Here is a 21377-nt window from a genome sequence, read left to right on the forward strand (position 1 = left end):
ATGTGTGTGTGTATGTATATATATATATATATATACACAATATTTACTACTACTAATATATATATATATATATATATATATATATATATATATATATATATATATATATATATATATATTGGTATTGGGCATGTTTGAACCAATAATTATAAATTTTTATTTTTAAAAGATATGTAAAAGTATGTAAAAAAATATAATTTTACCATTAATTTTTCTTTAAATTTTTAAGAAAAATGTTTATTTTTAATGTAATTCCCTTTGATTCTTATATCCTATCTAATGTATTTTTAGAAGATACATTCCTTGAGCAAATTTATTATTATTTATATTTATTAAATTTTTTTTTACAAAAAAAAAAAACAATTTGAATAAAGTAAAATTCGTTTATACCATACTAAATCGATATAAATATATCTTTTGTTTGATAATATTAATGACGGGTTTGTGGATCGTGTATCCTGAATTGTTACACATTTTACAAGGATGAATGTTCAGTTTTCCTATGTGTTTCTCCTGTCGATGAATTATTTCTTTGCAAAATATATGCGCAAATTTTCTCGTTAAAAGAAAAAATTAAGAAATTAAAAAAAAAATAATCTTCAAATATATTATACACGCTTAAACTTGAAAATGTAACGTAAATCATTTTGTCAGTGTGTGGTATATTTTTAAAAAATGCGAATGTTACGTTTTGGTTTATTAATAACAACATAAAGTAAATTGTAACTTTTGTTTTTCGCCGAATACTCTCAAGCGAGCCGATAGTTCTGGAAAATACAACAAAATCGAGAAAACGCCCGCTGTCGCGTATCTACGAGATCATATACATTATATACGAATATTCGCAATATAAGAATTTAAAATAAACGATTTAGACAAAATGCTTCATACATTTTTACTTTTTTGGTTTTTATAGATTCCGCGTTTTTATGATATAAAAAATTAATGTACCTTGTATTATATCCATTTGATACACCAACTTCACTCATTTTATATCTGTTCTATTTTGTATGATACAGTTCTTTTACATTTTCTTTTTGTTTCATAAATACGACGATTTGCCTGTAAGTAAATGGGTATCCGAATTTCTCTTCGGTTCATATATATCACGACGGCGATTCTGGCGATTCTGGTTGCACTCTCTTATACAACTAAATAATAATTGAACTAATTTATATCTAGAAAAAAATATTAAATAATATTAATAGATGTTGCACATCGATTAATATTAAACTTAAATGTAGGAGTGTTGCGCAACATAATTCGCGCATTGCATTTTCGGTTGGAACTTAAACAGCGAACACGAAGAGATCGATTACAAAATAGAGAAATAGCAGTCATTGTGTGTGTGTGTGTGTGTGTGTGTGTGTGTGTGTGTGTGTGTGTGTGTGTGCGCGCGCGCGCGTGTGTGTGTATCCGGAATATTAGCGTTTTAACATAAGACACGCGGTTGCACGCTCCCATCATGAAGGTGCCCGTTTCTTTACTGATTTTAGCTCGTGAGTTTTCCGCGATCGTGGAACGCGGGGTATTGGCGATGTATGGCGATGCTTTTAAATGCATCACTGATATAAAATTTACTTATGCTAGTAAACGTCCTCTCCCCTTCTCTCTCTTTTTCTCTCAGGCTATATTATATTTAGTTAGTATAGTGTTTCATAGCAATATTATTTCTTGTTACTATCATATAAAGTATTTATATCGACTTGTGTATATTAAACTATATTTACAATCTTTTTTTCTTTTTTTATTGTAACACATTGAAGATAAGTTTTTTCCCCTAAAACGAGGTCGCTCGCAAGCCACTCGGATTCCTAGCACCGCGGAAGAATAAACTCACGCGGTTTGGTTAATGATTATGCAGCTTTGCACTTTTCTTCCTGGTCAAAGTATATCACAATCCAAATATTGGTAAAGAGATATAAACAAAAAAAAAAAAAAAAAAAAAAGAATTATTCCAATGTATAGCATTTTATGAGAAATGAGAAAAAAGAATATCTTCATAAGAGGATTCATATAAAGAGTAAAACCATTGTCGCTGAATTTGCTCGTTTGCTGAAAATATGCGTAATTTTACATAGATCTTAAATACAGTTCGGATAATTCTCGCGGTTTGAATATTGTAAAAATAATACAAGAGATAGTGTAATAAAGAAAAAAAAAAGACGCGCCGATCTCCTATCCGTTTCTAGGAGAGGTGGAACGAGTGTTGTCCTTCTTGCGCAGCTATCCGCAACTTTTCCCGCATTATTTCCAAAGTAGTATAATCAGGCAGTTTTAGGTAGTTGACGCAAGTCATTACTGATGGTAGAAAATCATCGGTCTTCATAGATGGATCGAAAGTCTTGCGCACTATTGTTAACGGAGGTGTCAAGCTCTTGAAACCTGTAAAAAAAATATATATATAAGGCACGTGTGAATTTCATTGTGATCTCTCACTATATAAAATAAATGAAAGATAAAAGTGCTAAAGTGTCAACCTCCAACGGGCAAACGTGGCGAGCCAGTAACAAACTGAATGAACTGTCGCTGTTCCTCGCTATTGTACTTGGACATAACTTCGAACAGAAAACGGATGGCGCGTGAGTCAGGTGTGTAACCGTGATCGGTTCTACAGCACTCTGCAAGAGTTTTCACGTCCCATTGTCCGCCGGTTTGTGCGTGCCCACAGAATACCGCCTCCAACTCCTCCGGGAAGAATAGTCTCAATTGCGATGGAGGGAATACCGATTCAAAACCTTCCCGGAATGCCTCCATTTGTCTAAATACTCCTTCGTATAAGAACCAATGTACTACCAACTGAAATTTTATAGAAATTAATACGTAATGTCTTTCGAGCGATTTCGGCAAAGAAAAGTCGTCAATGTAACGCTATATTACCTTAATATATTGATCCAGGTTATGAATAGTAACAGATATTTCGCTACCACCTTTTCTCAATTCAATGTTCTCATAACCTGGCAATTCAAATACGAGGCCCAAGTCAGAAATTGGGCATGTGTCTAAATCAAGCGCCTCGATTAATTGCACTTTCTCGTGCGGCCGTAATGTTTGATCCTTCTCCATAACTTCTTTTCTCCTCACAACCTCTTGAAGTTTGCTGAGGGTACGATGCACGTCAGGACATACGTATGCCAAGTCTGCTAATGTGAGAGTATGCTCTTCTCCCAGTAACCAGCGATAAAAAGTTAAACTAAATGGCAAGTCCAACTAAAATGAGAAAAGATTAAACACATTATAAATAAATGATTAAAAGGAAATTCATTGCAAAAAGCTTTGCAGAAATAATTTTTTACCATTCTGGAATCGTATATCGCCTTCGCCATAAATTTTCCAAGGAATTTGAACTTGGTTTTTAATTTTGCTAGATGAGACACTTTAGTATTCCAAGGTATCGGTCCTGGGAAAAGCCCGTGTGCAGAATTAACGTATCCGTTTTCAGTAGGACTAGAACTGCCATGCCACAGATCTAAATCGGCGCGTTGCAGTTCTTTGGAGACTAGAGCGTAAAATTCCAAAGTTGGACCAAGGCCAGTACCAACCTGTACACAACAAATGCAAATGTTAGATTAAAGACAATGCAATAAGATTTGACTTGATGGAAACATATGTATGTACAAGTAAAAGTAACCAACCTCATTGACGTATTGCACTTCTAGTAAAGCCTTGTTAGAGGCCAAGTCTTGAATCACTTGCTCAGCTTGTTTAAGGATATCTGTTCTCGAGATAGTTCTCTTTCTCCGTTCTAAACGTGGTGTAACACGCTCTTGGCTATCCGAACCCGAGAGTTCCGGCGCCGAATCCAAGAGACGTTGCAAAGCTCTGTCTCGATCAAATGATGTCGCGTACAACAGTAGCTGTCTCGTCTCGAACGGAAAAAGGAAAGGACTGAAATTAAATCATACATTCAAGAATTATAAATAAATTCTGAACTATACACAATAATATAGAAAAAAATTAATCTACCATTGTACTAACCAGACAGTCGCGATCTGTTGTAACCAAGATGGTAAATTTCCAGTCATGATCACCAGCGGATCTTGCAACTGTCTGCTAGCTTTTGCAGCAATCTTATTGTTAATGAAATCCTGAGGTGACAGTAAACTCATGCTCTTTAGATGAGGAAATAGTATGCCCCAGTGACGATTGAGAGCGTGCAAAAGTCGCAGCAGACACAATCCATCGAGAGAAGCGTCCGTAATGGTTACTGTAGGTGGTAACGTGGGAGATAGATATGGCGCGAGGGGACAATGCTGTGGCGGAACAGTGCCTTCTAACCAGAGACTGTCTTCTTTCCTCTTCGAGCTAATCTTTGTACTTTTTCCCTTGCCCTTTCTGCTATTACCCTGTGAACTTGATCCTGATTTTGGAGAAGTTGCAGCATCCTCTTCTGGTACAGGTCTGTGGATAGAAATAAAAAAATATATATAAAAGAATTATATACTTTTTTGCTATCATATTATTGTGGATAAGCTAGTTAATGCCAATAAAGTAAAATGGAAAAAATTATATGGCAATTTTCAGAATGAACACATTTAGTATAACATAGCAGGAGAAAAACCGCGCACGACCATTTCAGAATATTTAAAAATACCTGTAGTATATCGTGTGGGTTTGCACCCATACCGCATCATGTCCTAACGGCGGTTCACTATCGGCCTCTGCCTCAGAATGATCCACTCCGGAACATCCAAATTGCCTGACCGCTTGATAAACTGTCATATTAAAGGGTAAAACTATGTCACCGATTAAAAATTGAAGTTTATGTTTAGGCGGTCCCTGGCTTATCACAACTGCCGCCTTGAAAAAAAAAGATATACGTGATTGTCAATATTGTTGATTTTTTTATAATTTAAAAGTCGTGAAAATAAATTATATACATACCAAAGTATCGTCAATGTCGTCCTCGCTGTTATCGTCGTCACTGACCATCGAGTCAGCATCGCGTATTCTACCGTATCCACGTACCATCAAATAACGTTCGATTGCCTGTACTAAGGCAAGCGGATCTATTTTTACAGTACCACCTTTCCATTGTTTTAAATTATTACAGTCTGGATGTCGTTGAAGATTACACTGCACCGATAAAACATTTGTGTTCATATTGCGATGCTTAAAACAACGAATCAATCTTTAGAAACGTCTAAATTTCGTAAAATAATTACCTTAAGTTGATGTGTGTTGAAGAATTTGAGAGCACTAGTACCACCGCGACCAGCACCAGAACCCGCGGGTAAGTCGTGGACTTTCACTGGGAATTGTTCTAGCTGTGCGACGCAACTGTTTAACTTGGCTACTAAAGCACCAAACGCTCCAGGATGAAGATCCATGATGTCGTTGTTCTGTTGCATCTGAATAAAATATTACAATTGTACATACATACGCATTTAGAAGAGATCGAATAAGTGTGAACAGATCGCTTCTACTTACAGTGGACTCTGCAAACAATTTCCAAAACATACGAAGGCGGTCATAACGATTGCCTGGCGCATCTATGGTAGTGAGGTAGTTTAACAGAGCCTTGATAAGACCACTGTAATTCATTTCAAAGGGCGATATATCACTTTCGAGGACTATATCTCGTAATTCCGTTAACGCTGACAACATTTCGTCTAATTCCTGGGTATAATAAATTGTTCAATTAATTGTGGATTATATAAATTGGTAGAAATGTATAAATTGAAATGCGTATATATTGTTATTAAACACATAAAACATAAAATAGTAAGTACCATTTAGTATATCTATATATTTTATATATATTATATAGATATATTAAATGTACTTACTATTTTATGTTTCATGTGTTTAGTGACAATAATATATACACGTTTTAATTTATATATTATCGCTCGTATTTAGAACGCGCTTACAAAGATGTCAGCGCGTTGTTATGCAATAGAAGAATCTGTTTTATATAAATTTTATATAGATTCTTCTATTGCATAACAACGCGCTAACATCTTTGTAAGCGTGTTCTGAATACGGGCCTATATATATTATATATATTCGTGCAATGTATTTACGTTTGATTGCAATCGCTGTATCGCAGCAGTCAGTCGAGCGAGAACTGTTAGAGCTGGATGTGAACAAGGCGCGTCGTCCTGATATCTTGCCAGAAATTGGGCCGCTTGTTCACGCACCCACGTCTTCGCTTTATCCCGATTTCCGCCAGTTAAGCTCGGATTACTCGGTGGTTTCGACAAATTCGTGGACGAACTCGAGTCTCTTTTGTCGCCGCTAGTGCTGGACGAGGATGATTTTCGGCCCCATTTGGCTGGATTAAGATTCCCTAGAAAACGATTGTTTTTCGGAGTGAAACCGGTGAATAGAGATTCTGGCTGTTGAGTTTGTTGCGGCGTGGTGGTACCAGCTAATCTCGAGAAACGACCCTTTTTATTTTGTCGTTTTTTCTTCAGCACATCACCGATTCTTCTATAATAAGTAAAAAGAAGAGATTTATAAATTTATATAATGTATATAATATAACACAATTATGTTAAAAAAAAAAAAGTAAAATTGTCAGTAAAGACATTTTGTACTAACAGGTGAGCACTTTGTGGTGTACTTGATTCTTCTACGCTACTGTTTAACTCTGTTCTATGTGGTTCCAATGAAGCACTGATATTTGGTTTATATTGGCATGATGATGCGATTGTGCCAAATAATATGTTGCCATTTGAAGATGGAGAGACAACCGGAGACGTGGCACTACTAGAAGACAACATTGCGGTGGAAGAAAGTGGTGTATTAGACGGACCTGGCTGTGGGCTTGGTAATGACGTACCTAAATGCAACATAAAATAACACAATATATTATCTACATATATTATATAGTGGATTAAATGTATCGAAAACGAAAATGAGTAGGACGGTAATTTATTAACACAATTTACCAGAAGGGCACTTGGGTGGTGAAACACCAAGAGGTACTTCGGGATCTGCTAATTGACGAACTTGATGTAGCACGCCCTCACGATGAAAATGAACCCCAAATACTTGTGGCAATCTCTTCATCAAGATACTCGCCATTTGAAGAGCCCCAATAACTATACGCAAATCTTGCGACGCTAACATACCAGCTATATGAGACGAGACCACTTGATTCTTTAGAACATCCTGTATATGAAAAAAAAAAATTTACAAATAAAGTATATTGTAAATATTAAAATATGTACTATTTGCATATATATAATATACTATCTCACTTAATATTTTATTTCACCTTAAGCAAATCAGTTGAAGCATAATACACCATACGAAGAAGAGCTCGGAGACATTTGCATTTTACAGCAGGCCCAGCTGAGCTACTATAAACTTCATATAGTACAGAGAATAAAGTTCGAATAAAAGACACTAGCCATTCGTTTGTTTCGATTACCGGAGGCACGACATCCATACTGCAATCAATAACAAAATTATATTAACATGTGTTTGTTTTAGGCAATAAAATTCTACCAAAATATAATTCGTACCTAGATGAGCAAGTAGGACTCTTTCCCTCGGTGGGATTGGCATTTACTCTGCGAAATATACTTCTTGCCATTCCTATATCCTCGTTAATTTGTTTCATCACAGTCAGATCTATAGTGTAAGTTCGTCCTAAAGAGGAAAGGCATATTTCATCTTCACCATTTTGAAACGCCATCTGAAATAGTATATACAATTAATGCTTTGTACTTGTCGATTGATTAATGTACTTATACATTGCAATCATAGACAATCACCTCAATAATTCTAGAATCTATAGTACTGAACGGATGAGAACATTGTCTCTCGTCGCGCCATTCCCACTGGACAGTCTCCTGTTGATTGCTTGTCCTTTCGAGTAAACTATTTACACTAAATATTCCATCTGTCGGTAATGGAGGCATAAGTTCTTCGATTAGACACGTAATTTCGAACCATTCCTGCGGTGTACGCGGCACCAACTCGACATCTTCCGTTTTTACTTCAAGAGATCCAGTTAAAAGATAACTTAATGTGAAAGCTATATTTTGTTGCAGCAACAGCTGTGCCAGATCAGGACAGCGATTCGATATCACAGAGAGCATTCGTAATACAGTTATGAAATTGTTAGTGCTGTTAACTGGCGGCGTAATCATAAGCTATAATAAAAAGATATAAAGTAACATATTATAAATAAGACCCAAAAATGATTCCAATAAAAAATATATTAAACTCTAATAATGTAATACGCACCAGCTGTTGCAGATTCTGTAAAAGTTCGGCATTGATAATTTTATGCAGCATCACGGGATCATGTTGGAAACTGTCAACTAATCGACTGAATGCTTGACACACACACTCGACGCTCTTCTTATCTTGATTCGTCAATCTGCTCGTTAATAATGGTAAACTATCCACTACCAAGTGAAAATCATCAGGATGAAGATTCTGACAGCAGTTTGCAGTAATTGTTAATGCTGCACGTTGTGCCGTAATGTTAAAGAAATCAACAAATTTTAAACAAGCTGACACTCCACCCTGGAATTAAAAAATAGTATTCCAATAATTTTAGGAATCATTCAAAGTTAATCACAAGTTATCAAAAGTCTCGTTTGTAAAATATTAAATGTAAAACAGTATAAAACAGTATAAAATGTTTTGCTTAATTCAAAATATCTTTTTTACAATCAATACATACCGCATGTAAGATTGTTTTGCTGTGTCTGCGTGACAACATGGCTAATGCTGTCAAGCACTGTTCAGCTACGTCCATGCATTCGATCGATTCGAGCTTTTGCAAGAATACCGGGACCGCGTCTACTACAACAGTGGATGATCGCGGTAATGCTTCCATCATATACGTGAGGGCACGACACGCATGGGTCATTATCGCAAAATTATGCTCAATTCCTAATAAATTAATTAAAGCTGCAACCACTTGCTTAACAGGAAAACCGGTTAAAGTATCTTCGTTGCCCATTACGAGAATCTCGCCCATATTCATAACAGCCTGCAACTGTTCTCCCTCATCCTCAACAGCTTGCAAACCAGCTAATAATTGTTGGGCCTTAGCAGCTAAATAAAAATTATTAATTTAAATTGGCATGAATAAAAGTAATATTTCAGCAATCATACACGATTATACATATCATACCAGAACTTGCACCCATACTCCTATTAAGTAAGTGTTGCATCCGCGGTCCTAATGCACCAAACACATGAGGTGGTAATCCTCTGGCCTCCAACAGAGCTTGCAATCGTCCGACTTCTCCATCATCACTTTCGCTATCACCGGTCGTTCCTGACATTCCAGATGGTCCTCCACTGGCTTTATATGTAAAAAGAAAAAATTAATATTCAATTTTATAATCGCACTTGATATAATAAAATGTAGTCCTTTGTGAACGGCTGGCCTTAATATCAAAAATTAATATAATGTATTAATATACATAACTTTTTAACAAATAAAAAATTATGACATGTATTAATATTATAATAAAATAAAAATTTGTATTAATTAATAAAAGCATTAGAGTACTTAATGTGAGCTCTGATTACAAATGGCTAAATTAATATTACATTTATACGACAAAAATTTATCAGGCATGCCGATTAGCTATCGGATAGACAATTGCTGCAAAGAAGACTCCAGAGATTCTCTAATTAATAACTAATCGACACGTCCGACAAACTTTTTCATTGAACGTAATATCAATCTTAAGCTTATATATTAATGATATTTAACCTGTAGCAGATGTAGCAGTTGATGCCGACTCCTCCTCACCTGTGGTTGAAATTAACTGACTGCTAGGAATCGAAGATGACACTGACGTGGCACTGATAGAATCATTGCCTGACATTACACCACCCAATCCTCCAGAGCCACTCTCAACCACCGGCTTCCTCACGCGCGATGAGGAGCGATGTCTGTAACATGATATCAATCACGTATTATTATTATTATTATATATTTTAACTAATTAATGTAGGTTGTTCAAAAAGTTTTGAGCCTACAACACTTAGATAGCGTTCATATTTTTTCTTACATTTAGCAACGCTCCATCTGTCATATAAACACGTATAAAATGTCAGCACAATTAGATAATTTTTTTCATATTGTTATAGCTTCTCAAAGTTAACGTGTGTAATTTCAAAAGTGGAAAAATCTTAATATCGTGCAATGATAAAATTCTTCGTTTTGAAAGGTTTATCGACAACAGAAATTAATAGTGAGATGGTATTAGGAGAGTCTGCTCCTTCATTTGCAACGGTAAAAAGATGGATAGCAAAATTTAAACATGGTTGATACAAGTGTAAATGATGACCTCTCGTACTGGACGCCCAAAAGCTACATCAACGTCAAAAAATTGTCAAAAAAGTCCATGATATGATATTAGAGGACAGGTTTATTATATAGTATTTATGTTTTGCATGAGGAATTACATATGAAAAAGTTTTGCGCAAGATGGGTGATGATTTGCTTTCAATCAATCAAAAACACATTCGAGTGAACATTTTAATCTCATTTTAGAGAGGGGATACATTTATTAGAGAAGCGTTGGACCAAATGCATTGTAGAGGGAGATTATACTGAAAAATAAACATCCCAGGTAGCAAAAATTAAAAATTAAAAATCAGTCTTTTATTGTTAGGCTCAAAACTTTTCAAATGACCCTCGTATATAAAATCTCATCACCAAATTTGCAATTAAGTTTGGAAAAAAAAGATATTTAAAAAAATACCTAAAAATTATAATTACCTAGAACTCGAACAGGCACCCGTTGTAGAGTCTTTCTTATGATGTTTCCCTGAAGTCTTGTTGCTCGATGGCAGTTCCTTAGGTTGTTCGCCAGAAGCTTTCGCGCGAGAACGTAGCAGATGCTTGTGTGTAGAATGAGGGTGTGCAGGGTTGGCAGAAGCGGCGGCAGACACAGGTGGATTGGCAGTGGCCGTCGACGCGATGCCACTCGTGCCTGCCCCGTCATGTGCCAACGCCCCCCCACCACTCTCCGCAGGGTTACTTGCTGCGTTACCCACTCTGATGCTGGACTTGACACCCAGGACTTGACTACTCGTACTGCTACTCGTTGCGCTACAGGCCGCTCCGCCGTGAGATTTCGAATCTAAAATATTCAAATGTCACACAATCGTGTTGAGATACATAGATAAAGATTGAGATTCGTTATATGACCATCTAATTGCGCATAGACTTTCATTGTTATATAAATGTCGATATAAATATGTAACATCTTTTTAATATTTACACTTTTAAGCGTCATATGCATGTAAAATATTTTTCTAAAAAAAAATATATATATATATATATATATATAAATCTTGTGTATATGTACATAATTATGAAAAACAAACATTTTCGCAAATTTGATAATTATACAAGTGATGTATGATTTCTATCATAATGTTTCATGCCATTTTATATACAATTTTTTATCTATTCTGTAGAGATAAATACCTATTTGATCACACATTTAAAACTGAACAATTTTATATTAATTTTTATATAAAATTGTGTATATTAATTTTATATTAATTTTTTTATATAAAATTGGTTAGCTCCACTTCTTTAATCAGCTTCGTAATCACGCAATTAGCAACATTAAGTGTTGCACGTTTTTCCTAGTACGCAGAAATTAGAAATCGCGATTAGACTGTAATATTGTTTTAATGCCACGACAAAGATAATTACAACAGATGAAATGTAAAAATAATTATACAAAAACATAATACTTTTAAGTTTAATTCTGGTGGTTTTCAAATATATAATTTACACGTACATGTAGCAGTGGAAAATTTTGCCTGTTACCTGAGTGAAAAAATTTTTTAAATAAATAAAAATTTTCACCAACTTTGTACTAGTTCAGGTATTCGAGTCTGATACACCATGGGGTTTCTTTTTCTTTTTTTTTTCCTTTTTTTTTTTGCAGAATTACCTGAAATTTGACCTGAAAAGCCATCTATGCAAAATATCTTTATCTTCACAAATTTCCTGGGCTTAAAGAATATTCTTGGAGCTACTAAATGCAGTAAAAAATAAATCTCATGATTATCATGTTGTGACAAGTCTGAGAAAAGCTGACCATTTTCAATACATTTTTGATCATACATTAAGGATTCATAAGATAAAAAATTAAATTTAGTTATTCTCTCGTTTAATATAAACTACATATTTGTAAATTCTAAAAACAATTGAGAATTAAAACCTATTTATAATAGTAACATTGTTTTTTCTTGTTTAAATTTTCATTAAATATTCAATTAATAAAACATATTAATTTCACTATATTAAAAACCGTGAAAAGAAAAAAATATGTTTAACTTATTGAGACTTTTTGAATATAATGAAGTACGTGAATATTTTCTATATATCCTTTATACATTATAATATACATAATTAATTCTTAAACAAAATGTAACAAAATATACATTGCTTTACATAAATATCAAACTTTATAATAGTGAATTTCTCAGTAATTATAGAAGAGAAATGATGATATGTGATAAGATTATCCAAGATATAATGTAATAAAAATCGATTTTCATACAAGATAATAGTTTCCCTCTGACTATTATAATAATAAATCAACATAAGAGAAAAAAATTCTTTGATTTATAATCCAATACAATATTTTACTAATCATATTTATAAATGTCTATTTATTATTTATACTTAATCATTTCTATTAATTATTGTGAAAGAGACATCAGAATATACACCTCAAGGTTATGCACATAAAGTAATGATGTGATCAAAAAATGGCAGATTTACAGGAATTCTGGTAACTTGAACACATTACCTTAAGAGTAAAATGTTTACATTAAAAATTCATATAAAACTAATAAATACAAAATTTCAATAAAAAAATATTACCAAATTTTTAAATATTAATTATAGATATTTATATAATTGCATTATTTAAATAATACTATGTTTTTTTTCGAATCTATCTCGCATTTTCTTTTTAAATTTTTAAAAAAATTAAAAACTTAGTCTATGAAGAAATCGACAATATTCATTGAAGAATATATCTATTTTTCAATTTACCTTATACATGATATAATCAATTTCGAAATAGTAAATTGAATGTATAATTTTGTAAAAAAATTTTAAATTAAAGATTATTTTTTAACATTAACTTAAAAAATGTACATGTATAACATACAAAAACTAAAATGAAGTTTTACATATCACACTAACTTTTTTTTATAATTGTAATTTAATTATTAGAAAATTATCTATGTCTTATACTGTATAATATGTTTGATTATTGTATGATATGTTTATAGATAACTTTACGAAAATGTTTGCATAGTTTATAAATTTTGGCATAATACAATATTTATCCAATATTATTTGAGATAATATTATATAGATATTAAAATATATCATTAATTATATATATATATATATATATATATATATATATATATATAATGATATATTTATGATATACATATCCAATTTTAAAAACTATTAAAATAATATATAATTTTATTATATATACATAATAAAAAGTTGAAAACATTTAAAGAATTTAGGTTTTTTATGTCACGTCAGTTAAGTGACAATGTTTTTAAATCTCATAATAATTATCAAATTTAAAAATATAAATAAAATATAAATTGAAATTGTATTTTTGCTTCTCTATCTTCCCCCCCCCTCTCTTTCTCTCTCTCTCTCTCTCTCTCTCTCTCTCTCTTTCTCTCTAAATATATTTACATAACTAATATCATGCATAAATGAGCTTGACATACAAGAATTTTACCTGATATTAAGTATAGTAAATGATGATGCTTGCATATGGATGTAGGGAACAAATTCAGAATGAAGTTCAATGATTCTGATATTCGTTTAAGCTACTCGCATATTTGTAAGAGAACATAAGGGGAAGAAAATATAGTACGAAGTGTGTACTCCTTAAGCTTACCTTCTTGATGGTAGGTTTGTGTTGATATTGGAAAAAGTGCTTTGACAGCAGACACAAATCCTTCCAGACATTCGCTCATCCTCTGGCCTAATGATACAGTCTGATCTATGACTCTTATTTTGATAATATTTGCATTTTCTAAATTTTATTATATTCCTATCTCTTGAAACATTTTCGCTTTCATTGATATATGACATATGCCTCATAATGGTCTCATTATTATTCTTTTTTTCGTTTACACACACAATTACATATAACACTTTGTCATAACTTATGACTGATCATGATATTAGATCAAAATTCATAATATAGTATGCAAATTCGCACAAAATCTCATTAATTAAAAATTGGAAAATTCAGTGTTATATACAAAAGAAAGAATTTTAGTATTTTTTTGTACTGCATCATATTTGAAAATTGATTTCACATAACTCTGTTAACAAGTTAGCGAACAAGTAGAGATGTAACAAACGTAATGTGTATATGTGTAAGTATAAAGATATAACTTCATAAAGAGTCTCTTGTTGGCATTTTATATAAGTTAAAATGCTACCTGATGCTAAGCAATTTGTTCTTGCTCCTTCTCCATGTGTATATATATTGTTAAAAAAAATTACCTAACAAATTTACACACAACTATACTTGTCGTCCTTTTTCTATAGTATTTAATAAAGAAATATTTTTTTTTAAATTAACAGAACAATAATACAATTTAAACATAATAATTTCCGTTAATTAAAATTTTTAAAAAAGTTACTTCTTTTATCAAATAACATTTGTTACAAATTATTCACAACAAGTTATTAATTTTATTTGTTCCTTTATGTTTTAAAATTTCTCAATATTTATTTTAAAATAATATTTATGTTTGTATTTATTAAGATTTAAGAGCCGTCTAACTAAATGTGAGCAAGCGAGCAGTATAGCTCGCATTGCTTTCTTACTCATCTTCTGCTTGTTCGCTTGTCAAATTAGAGACAGCTCTAATTTACATTAAAAAGAAACACTTCTTTTATTATTAAAATATTTTTTAAAAATGAAGAAAACAAAAAAATATATATATAATTGATTATATATATGTATATATATATATATATATATATATATATATATATATATATATATATACACACATATATATATATATATACACATATATATATATATATACACACACATATATATATATATATATATATATATATAAATTACACGAACCACACATGTATATCAAGTTTTTGATTCAAAGATATATATTTTGTCATCAGTTTTAGGAGTTTTTTTTTCTCTCAATATAATCAATGTAAGCAATTTCAAAACAGAATTGAATCTTCACGCAAATCACACATCACGTCTTGCAATTGATAATATCAAATAAAGAAATATGCACTAACCTCCTCTTCCTCTCGACGTGGATGGATGACTAGTGATTGGCGTCGCACTCGATGAAGCTACCAAGTTGCTGTAGGTACTTGTTTTTCGGCTATTGTATCCACTAGGCAGTGACAGATCGTAACTGCTAACTCCCTGTGTCAATGCTTGTGGATTTTGTGGCGTACGAGAACGAGTCCGCGATGCCACACAATCAGTAGCTGTTAAATTTAATTCTGGCAAATTCGTCCTAGCTGCACTACGCACCCTTGTACCGCTACCACTATTATAACTGGCTTGATGAATCTTATGATGCGATCTCCAGTCAGTATCTGTATTGCACAATATTTCAATATGGTCATTAATTATGTCACATATTGCAATTAATAATTTAATTAACAGGTTTACAAAAAAAGAAAAAGTTTTAGAAGCTTAAATAATATCAAAGTGTAACAAAAAATTGAAGTAAGAAATTGTTACACACTATCATGCAATAATGGACAGAAATTAGCCAAAATTGCACAATAGCATTATAATACATAAATTGATAATAATATATAAAAAAAAAAGGAGAGAAAACAAATAAAATTATGTATGTTATATATAAATATTCTGATTAAATTATAAATGTATAATTACCTGGATAAGATTCTAAGCCACTTCCATGATTTCGTCGTTCACCTCTGATTCTACCTTCTCCTTTGGAAGAATCAATCAAATGTGTGTGCGCTGTGTTACTGTCAACTTGGGATGCTTGTGGATCGCCAGTGGTCTGTCTACGCCTTTTCTCTTCCACCGTATCTGAGATTGTACCAGTACTTTGTCGTTTTCTATAACCACTGGAGCCACTACTAGAGCCTTTCCCCCTAAGTTTAGAGGTGTCTGCTGAAGCACTGGCCTTCTCTACAGACCCCCCTGATGACAACTGATCTTGTTGATCTGCCATAGATTAATCGACTCATGCCACTATTCTGTCTGTAATGAAAAAATAAAATGCATAATTTTTTTATTATATAAATATAACCAAATATAGCAAATTTTCTTATTTATATTTACATACAATTATAATTATAGTATCTAATAAAATGCTAAAAATAAGATGCTTGATAAATAATTTTAGATAGCTAAAAAGAATTTCTAGAAAATGTTAATAAATTTAATTTCATTAATCTCTTAAATAAATCAATAGATAAAATAATTTCTGAAAATAAAACTTGCTATAATTAAATATTATTTTACCAATCAATTGTTTAAATATATTTTAGAAAAAAATAGATTAGATATTTTTTTTCGAAAGTAAAACAGCTGGAGGAGTCAGATAAATTAAGTCTTAAATTAATGTACTTGTAAGTTATCATATAACGTTTCTATGTCCATGTAAATGTGCGTAATATAATGAAAACAACACAATGGAAGAGAACCAACACGTCATTAAAAATGAAATCGGTCGAATGTCGTATAGCATATAGACCACGATACACGGAGGAGAACAAGAGTTTCCTTATTACAGCCTTCTCATTATTGAAGGAAAATATTAATAATGCTATCGCTCACACACAAAGCGAGCGTTTACTTTCGATTATCGCATTCGAAATTCAACCAAGTCGCCCGTTCGCGCACAGAGATACGAAATGGAAGTTCACGACGGTCAGGTGTTCGCATTTAAATGAACACACAATAGGAATTAAATGCCCGTCGAGGATGCTCAGCGATTTCGTCGTCGTTGCATTCGCGATCTCTACTACCTGCTACAACGAATGTTGAACCGGACAGCAGCAGCAACATGACGTTCACAATGATATCGACAGCGCGATTTCTAACACCAAAAAAAAAAAAAAAAAAAAAAAAAAAAAAAAAAAATTCATGCCTCGACGCGAGCCATATGCGCTCGGATAACAAGAGCGTGACTAAATAAAACGGTTGGTCGCGATACGCAATTAATATTTTTTTCCCCCGCGCCTCGCCGTAGGAGATAGTAACGAACCGAGAATCATAACAAACAGTACGCGACTGCTAGCTGGCTGGCTGGCTGGCTGGCTGATTGTTCCGTCCATCCGATATCACTGAGTAACGCGAAATTGTGCCGTTGACATGACGGCGAAGAGGCCCCTTGCCCCTTTCCAGCCCGATCCGGGTGATTACTCAGTCGCGACAAAGCACGATAAAGGCACGAGTCAGCGACATCAGCGAGCAGGCAGGGAGCTTCGAACCCAGATACTCCGAAACTCTGAATTTGTAGCGTAACAAAGACTCGCGAGCGAGCCACCATTTGCTCGCGATCGAGTAATGGAGGACGGGGTTTCTCTCCTCGTCCTACTCGCACGCGCTCTCCTCTCTCGCTCGCTGTGACCTCAGGTTGAAGTCCTCCAAAAAAGAGAGAAGTCCCCCTTCTTCCTTGCCCTTATCCCTACACCCTCCCGTCCGCCTGTCTCCCTGCGACTCGTTCTCCCTTCCTCTCGTCTGCCCTTCCTTCCCACCCACTCACTCATTTGCTCGCTCGCTCACTCGCTCACTCGCTCACTCACTCACTCACTCACTCACTCACTCACTCACTCACTCACTCACTCACTCACTCGCTCACTCACTCGCTCGCTCGCTCACTCACTCACTCACTCACTCACTCACTCACTCACTCACTCACTCACTCACTCACTCACTCGCTCGCTCGCTCGCTCGCCCCACGCACTCTTTTCGATGCTTTCATCAGGGACTCTTTTTGAAAACAGTTAACTCAAGTATGGATATGTGCGTGTATATGTATGTACGTATCTTTACCTGAATGTGGGAAAAACATGCCCAGGGCATCGCGACGAGCGGAGTTATCCTCTCTCGACTTGGTGAAACGCGAGACGAGGAGAACCTTCGTTCCCCCTTCGTTTTATCGTTGCATACGGACACATACACACGCACGCATGCACGCACGCACGCACGCACGCACGCACGCACGCGAAGGATCGAGATATGTAACGAGTAACGAGCGTAGATATCGAAAGCGTTCGTGGCTACGTCCGCGCACGGCGCACAAGAGCGATTGAAACGTACACACACCACCGATCACAAGAAAAAAAAAAAAAAAAAAAAACAAATAAGAAACAACACAGCGAACGAACCAAGACGCACTGAAGGCAGGTCGACGGAATGCGACGGCTACAGGCTACAGGCTACAGGCTACACTGTCAAGTCTCGGGTTGGTTAGGACTGGGTAGCCGCAGGACGCTCCGCCCCCGTCGACAATGTCACACGCCAGCGAAGCGAGCTAGCTCGCAACGCATGCACGGACGCAAGCAGGCAGGCAGGCAGGAGGCAAACAGACAAGGCACGCACACGCGCACGCACAACGCACAACGAGAAACGATGGAGAGTGGAGGAGAGGAGAAACCAGTTATCTCCGTTACGTTCGGAAACCTGCCACTTGGGGAGAAATCCCACCGTGCGCGTTTCCATGCGCATGCGAGAACCTGTGCAGCTAGTCACGTGACGGTGTTTGACAGACTCGTGCTTAGATGCACGGCATGACGCAATGTACGCAGGGTGTAGATAAAGATTTTTTGTTACTCCAATTGATATTATATGTTATTATAATATTAGTAATTTTTCTTAATTTCTTAAAGACGAATGAAGAAATTTGTAGCACGCATCAAGTTATTTCCAAATTTAAAGTAATCATTTTATTGACCTGTGCGAACGATGGTTTAGAAAAAAAAAATTATTTCTTATTTCAACATGATACGAGAAAAAATATTTGCACGATATCTAATGGGCTGTATATAATAATAAGATAACTAGGATAACTTTAAATAAAATAGATTATATACGATTATTTCTCCTTGATGATATTTCTTGCTGCGCGTGCGCAAAATTTCTTCCTCGATTTAGAAACACCGAGTACGTTCGGGGAAAAGCTTAGCACTAACAAAGTTCGTTCTATCTTTGTTATACTTCCTGAAAATTGAACAAAGACAGAGACACTACTAGTTTTTGCTCGAACGCACCCACTGTCTGCCGTTACTGATGGTCAACACGGCGCGAACGGCCATCTTGCTTGGTCGTTTTTTAAATCTTTATTTTTACTATAAATCGTAAAAATTGGCCTGATTGTAGTCGAGTTCGGTTATATAAATTGAGCTTTTCCGAGATAATCGAAACGATATGTTTCGCACGTCATTTGCACACAATGCTATCCCTTCTTGCGTACACATAATCGATTGATCGAATTCTCTGTCGTAAAAAAATATTGTACGTGAAAAAAAAAAAAAAAATATATATATATATATATACAAAAAAAAATATATATATATATATATACATATGCGTATATACATGTGCGACGTTTACCTCTCACATCATATATGTACCTCTCGCGCACTTGCCGTTTATGTAACGCACGTTATTTACCATGGACGTGCGTGTTATCGCCAACGGAAATTGATGACGCTCGCGTGAAATAATTTTGTCATCGTTCACCTTTATAGAGCCAAGTAGAAATATTACAGATCGTCGTCACTGATTATTTATGACGCTGTTTACTCGATATGACTCGAAATAATACTGCTCACACATATCACTTTGAATTTACTGATGATTATAAATTACTTACAAGCTCGAGTCGTTGAAAAAAATTGTCACTTGATAACCACGAAATTTCCAAAGCGAATAGAAAATGCTCGAGCGTCTTCAACGATAAAACCTTATCTATTAGCACTCGTGCGCTTTACAGATCCGCTGCTGTAAAATGACGCGGCGCGTTTACATAAAGCACGTTCGCTCAACATTTCAAGGTCTAATTGATCATACGCGTATTCGAACCGATCGAAATTGTATGCGCCACTGCGACGGTGTGGAATTACACGGATATACGCAAGACGCGACGAGGGCTTGTTGCGTCGCGTCTCGCATCTCGTGTAGGAGGAACGGCAGAAAAGGGAGAAGAGCGAAGCGAGAAAATGCGTCGCGTTTATCATGTAACAGATGTCGGAGTCTGGCTATTCCGATCTCGAGTATGCGATATACGATTGGCTGAAAAAAAAAAACGTATTTGGCGACGGCTAATTGGCCGTTAATAAACGGTGTCGAAACCCGAGCGATATCAAAACAGCCTGCCCTGAGATCAGCTGTCCGATCGGTGGCGTTTTCCCGTCGCACGCGACACGCGATCGGTTGACACGGCCGTGTAACCGATCCTTTTTCGCCAGCGTATACGAATAACGTTCTTACTCACCGCAAAAAGGGAGCTCCTCCCTGGAAGTCGGACTCCAGTTACGCAATGCGATGCGCGAGGGGACACGTGAAAATACAGAGTGAGCTGTCAAGTCGATCCATTTGCGTCGTCTGCTACCGCGAGATATCTCGACCCGAATGATTATACAGATGCGACGCGCAAGGTGTTTCAGTGGATTCCCGAGCAAGCTCATCGGTCGTCGCAATTCGCGTTCGCTGATTGGTTGACGAGTCGTGATTTTTCCACGCCGACCAATCAGCGGGTCAGACGAGAACGGGGTGTTTTCAAATCACTCGTGCAAGTTCGCCTTGAGGTAGTAAAGGCTGTGGCACATAAAAAAACTTAAGCCGTAAAGGCCGCCGCACACACTTTTACATAACGCATAATGCATATGCATAAGGAATTCGATTGGTTGAATTCCTTATGCATGTGTTTATAGACCAATCAGTTTCCTTACGTATGTGCATTATGCGTTATGTAAAAGTGTGTGCGGCGGCCTTAAGACTTAAGACGTAACAATTTCAACTATACGGAATTTTCAGCTTTGCTTACGTTTTAAGCCTCGTCTACAATAGCCGTAGAACGTAAGGTCGCAAGGAAATTGACCAATGACAGTCAAGCATTTTTGAAAATACTTGACTGTCATTGGTCAATTTGCTTGCAACCTTACGTTCTACGACCATTGTAGATGACCCATTAAAATGGCTGCTATGATTCTCGACTATGATTGGTTGATTTAGTTACTGCTTACATCTTACTGCTAAAATTTTTTCATGTGCCACAGCCTTAAGTCTGTTGATGCGATTCTAATCGATATCGCTATTTGACAAGATCTAGCAGGTTATGTCCAAGTCCACGCACTCATAATTTTATTTTAAAACATGCTAATCGCG

General features: G+C 35.1%; 1 protein-coding gene across 2 annotated transcripts; it reads right to left on the bottom strand.

Annotated features, from left to right (window-relative positions):
* Nucleotides 1–645: 645 nt before the first annotated feature.
* Nucleotides 646–20616, bottom strand: Ctrip (E3 ubiquitin-protein ligase ctrip). Of its 2 annotated transcripts, none has more exons than XM_072889571.1 (25): nt 20485–20616; nt 15906–16241; nt 15290–15598; nt 13896–13982; nt 10709–11072; nt 9695–9876; nt 9104–9277; nt 8648–9024; nt 8203–8487; nt 7728–8108; nt 7476–7648; nt 7226–7400; nt 6897–7119; nt 6547–6787; nt 6027–6435; nt 5431–5619; nt 5166–5351; nt 4885–5076; nt 4595–4800; nt 3979–4401; nt 3636–3888; nt 3297–3542; nt 2881–3210; nt 2481–2799; nt 646–2385 (listed from the first exon to the last, which is right to left on the bottom strand). In XM_072889571.1, exons 2-25 carry the CDS (start codon nt 16210–16212, stop codon nt 2189–2191), a joined length of 6228 nt encoding a protein of 2075 aa, XP_072745672.1. In that variant the 5' UTR covers nt 16213–16241; nt 20485–20616; the 3' UTR covers nt 646–2188. The 2 variants fall into 2 exon arrangements, with proteins under 2 accessions (XP_072745672.1, XP_072745671.1); XM_072889570.1 differs by having other exon boundaries at nt 3967–4401.
* Nucleotides 20617–21377: the final 761 nt, after the last annotated feature.

This window comes from Anoplolepis gracilipes, chromosome 4 (assembly GCF_047496725.1).
Source record: "Anoplolepis gracilipes chromosome 4, ASM4749672v1, whole genome shotgun sequence".
Classification (NCBI taxonomy): domain Eukaryota; kingdom Metazoa; phylum Arthropoda; class Insecta; order Hymenoptera; family Formicidae; genus Anoplolepis; species Anoplolepis gracilipes.